This window comes from Cynara cardunculus (genome assembly GCF_001531365.2).
Source record: "Cynara cardunculus var. scolymus isolate 2C chromosome LG 13, CcrdV1, whole genome shotgun sequence".
In the NCBI taxonomy this organism is placed as follows: Eukaryota; Viridiplantae; Streptophyta; class Magnoliopsida; order Asterales; family Asteraceae; genus Cynara; species Cynara cardunculus.
This window is the reverse complement of record NC_037540.1, coordinates 41,436,207-41,438,384: the sequence shown is the minus strand read 5'-3', so window position 1 is coordinate 41,438,384 and position 2,178 is coordinate 41,436,207. Positions and strand designations below refer to the sequence as shown.

General features: G+C 35.6%; 1 protein-coding gene across 1 annotated transcript; it reads left to right on the top strand.

Annotated features, from left to right (window-relative positions):
* The first annotated feature begins 735 nt into the window (after positions 1-735).
* LOC112525069 lies at positions 736-1,926 on the top strand. The gene is made up of 2 exons (XM_025135005.1): positions 736-1,327; positions 1,535-1,926. The coding sequence occupies exons 1-2, from the start codon at positions 736-738 to the stop codon at positions 1,924-1,926; spliced, it is 984 nt and encodes a 327-aa protein (XP_024990773.1).
* Positions 1,927-2,178: the final 252 nt, after the last annotated feature.

Sequence of the window (2,178 nt, the reverse complement as noted above, 5' to 3'; positions counted from 1 at the left end):
AATGATCTTCTTGGTCGAGGATTGGTTGCGAACGGTTCGGTTTGTTGATAAAGAGTTTCTATTCTTGACCAAAACTTATCTTTTGATTGGTTTCTACCTATTATTGGATTTTGAGTTATATCAAGATAACAATGACATAGTTGTATGTCTTCGTTATCTTTGTAGGATGAAGTTCGGCTTGTTGAAGACATTTTTAGTACCTATGGCTGGTAATATGTGTGATTTAGCTTACCAACTCGCCCCCTATTTATACAAAAAAATTTCAGTTCATTACAAATGAAGACAGATTAGACAATACACTGGCAAGATTCTTCTGAAAAGTCTGAAATGATTCTTCTGAAAAGTCTGAAATGATTCTTCTGAAAAGTCTGGCAAGATTCTTCTGAAAAGTCTGAAATGATTCTTCTGAAAAGTCTGAAATGATTCTTCTGAAAAGTCTGGCAAGATTCTTCTGAAAAGTCTGAAATGATTCTTCTGAAAAGTCTGAAATGATTCTTCTGAAAAGTCTGGCAAGATTCTTCTGAAAAGTCTGAAATGATTCTTCTGAAAAGTCTGAAATGATTCTTCTGAAAAGTCTGGCAAGATTCTTCTGAAAAGTCTGAAATGATTCTTCTGAAAAGTCTGGTAAGAATTGACAACACCACTGATTCTCACTATAAAACGTGTTGAAGAACGGCTCAATGAAAATAACTCAACTATATTTTGCAATCTTCTTTGTTGAGAAATACTACTCAAATGGCTGATAATTCGTATTCAGACGATGAGGCTTTTGATGATACACATGACAAACTAATGGTCGAGGCATTCAATCTAGCGTCTGAAATGGATAATTATATCAGTAATTATGTTGGCAACAATCAATTATCTTCTTATCGTGGTTCTATTCCTAGTCATATAGTTATCAATCGTGATCGGGAAAATGCCGATCGCAATCTCTTCAATGATTATTTCTCTGAAAATCCTCGATTTCCTGAGTCGATGTTTCGTCGACAATTCCGAATGAGTCGTACTTTATTTGTTCGTATTTTGGATGCTGTCCAAAGTCATGACAACTACTTTCTCCAACGAAGGGATGGATGCGGCAAACTTGGGTTGTCCGGTTATCAAAAAGTTACTGCTGTATTTCAAATGTTGGCATATGGTGTGGCTGCAGATGCTACAGATGAGTACGTTAAAATAGGCGAATCGACTGTTTTAGAAGCTTTGAAGCGGTTTTGTCGTGCCATGGTGGAGGTGTTTGGAGAACGCTATCTCCGAACACCCAATGCTAATGATGTGGCACGACTACTCCAAGTTGGAGAACAACGAGGTTTTCCAGGAATGTTAGGTAGTGTAGATTGCATGCATTGGAAATGGAAGAATTGTCCAACCGGTTGGGGAGGACAATATTCCGGTCGTAGTAGATCTCCAAGTATTATTCTTGAAGCTGTAGCTGACTATGATATTTGGATATGGCATCCATATTTTGGTTTACCGGGGTCCAACAATGACATTAATGTGTTGGAATCCTCCCATCTTTTTGCAAATCTTGCAGCAGGTACTGCTCCTCCTGCTAATTATGTCATCAAAGGAAAATCATATAATATGGGCTATTATTTAGCTGATGGCATATATCCAAAATGGGCCACTCTTGTTCAATCTATTCACGATCCACGTGGCCCTAAAAAACAATATTTTGCAAAGAAACAAGAAGCATGTAGAAAAGACGTAGAATGTGCATTCGGCGTATTGCAATCAAAGTTTGCAATAATAGCAGGACCTGCACGGTTATGGAGGAAGGAAATCTTGCATGATATAATGACTTCGTGCATCATTATGCATAATATGATTATAGAAGATGAACGTGATATTAATGCACCAATTRAAGAACGAAGTGAAGTGCAAGACGTGGGAGTTGAGATGATGAACGATGGTGGACTTGAATAGTTTCTTGCTCGACACAAAAAGATCAAGGATAAAGATGCTCACTTTGAACTTCGTAATGCATTAATTGATCATTTGTGGGACGAGTATACTAACTCGGAGAATTAGTATTATTTATGTATTTTTTTTTTAATTTGTGCTATTTGAACTAATGTAATATTTTTAAATATAAAATTTATTAATTACAATTTTATCGTTTTTATTTTAACATTTCTTCATTAAATAAATTAATTACTAATTCTTTATTATTATAAT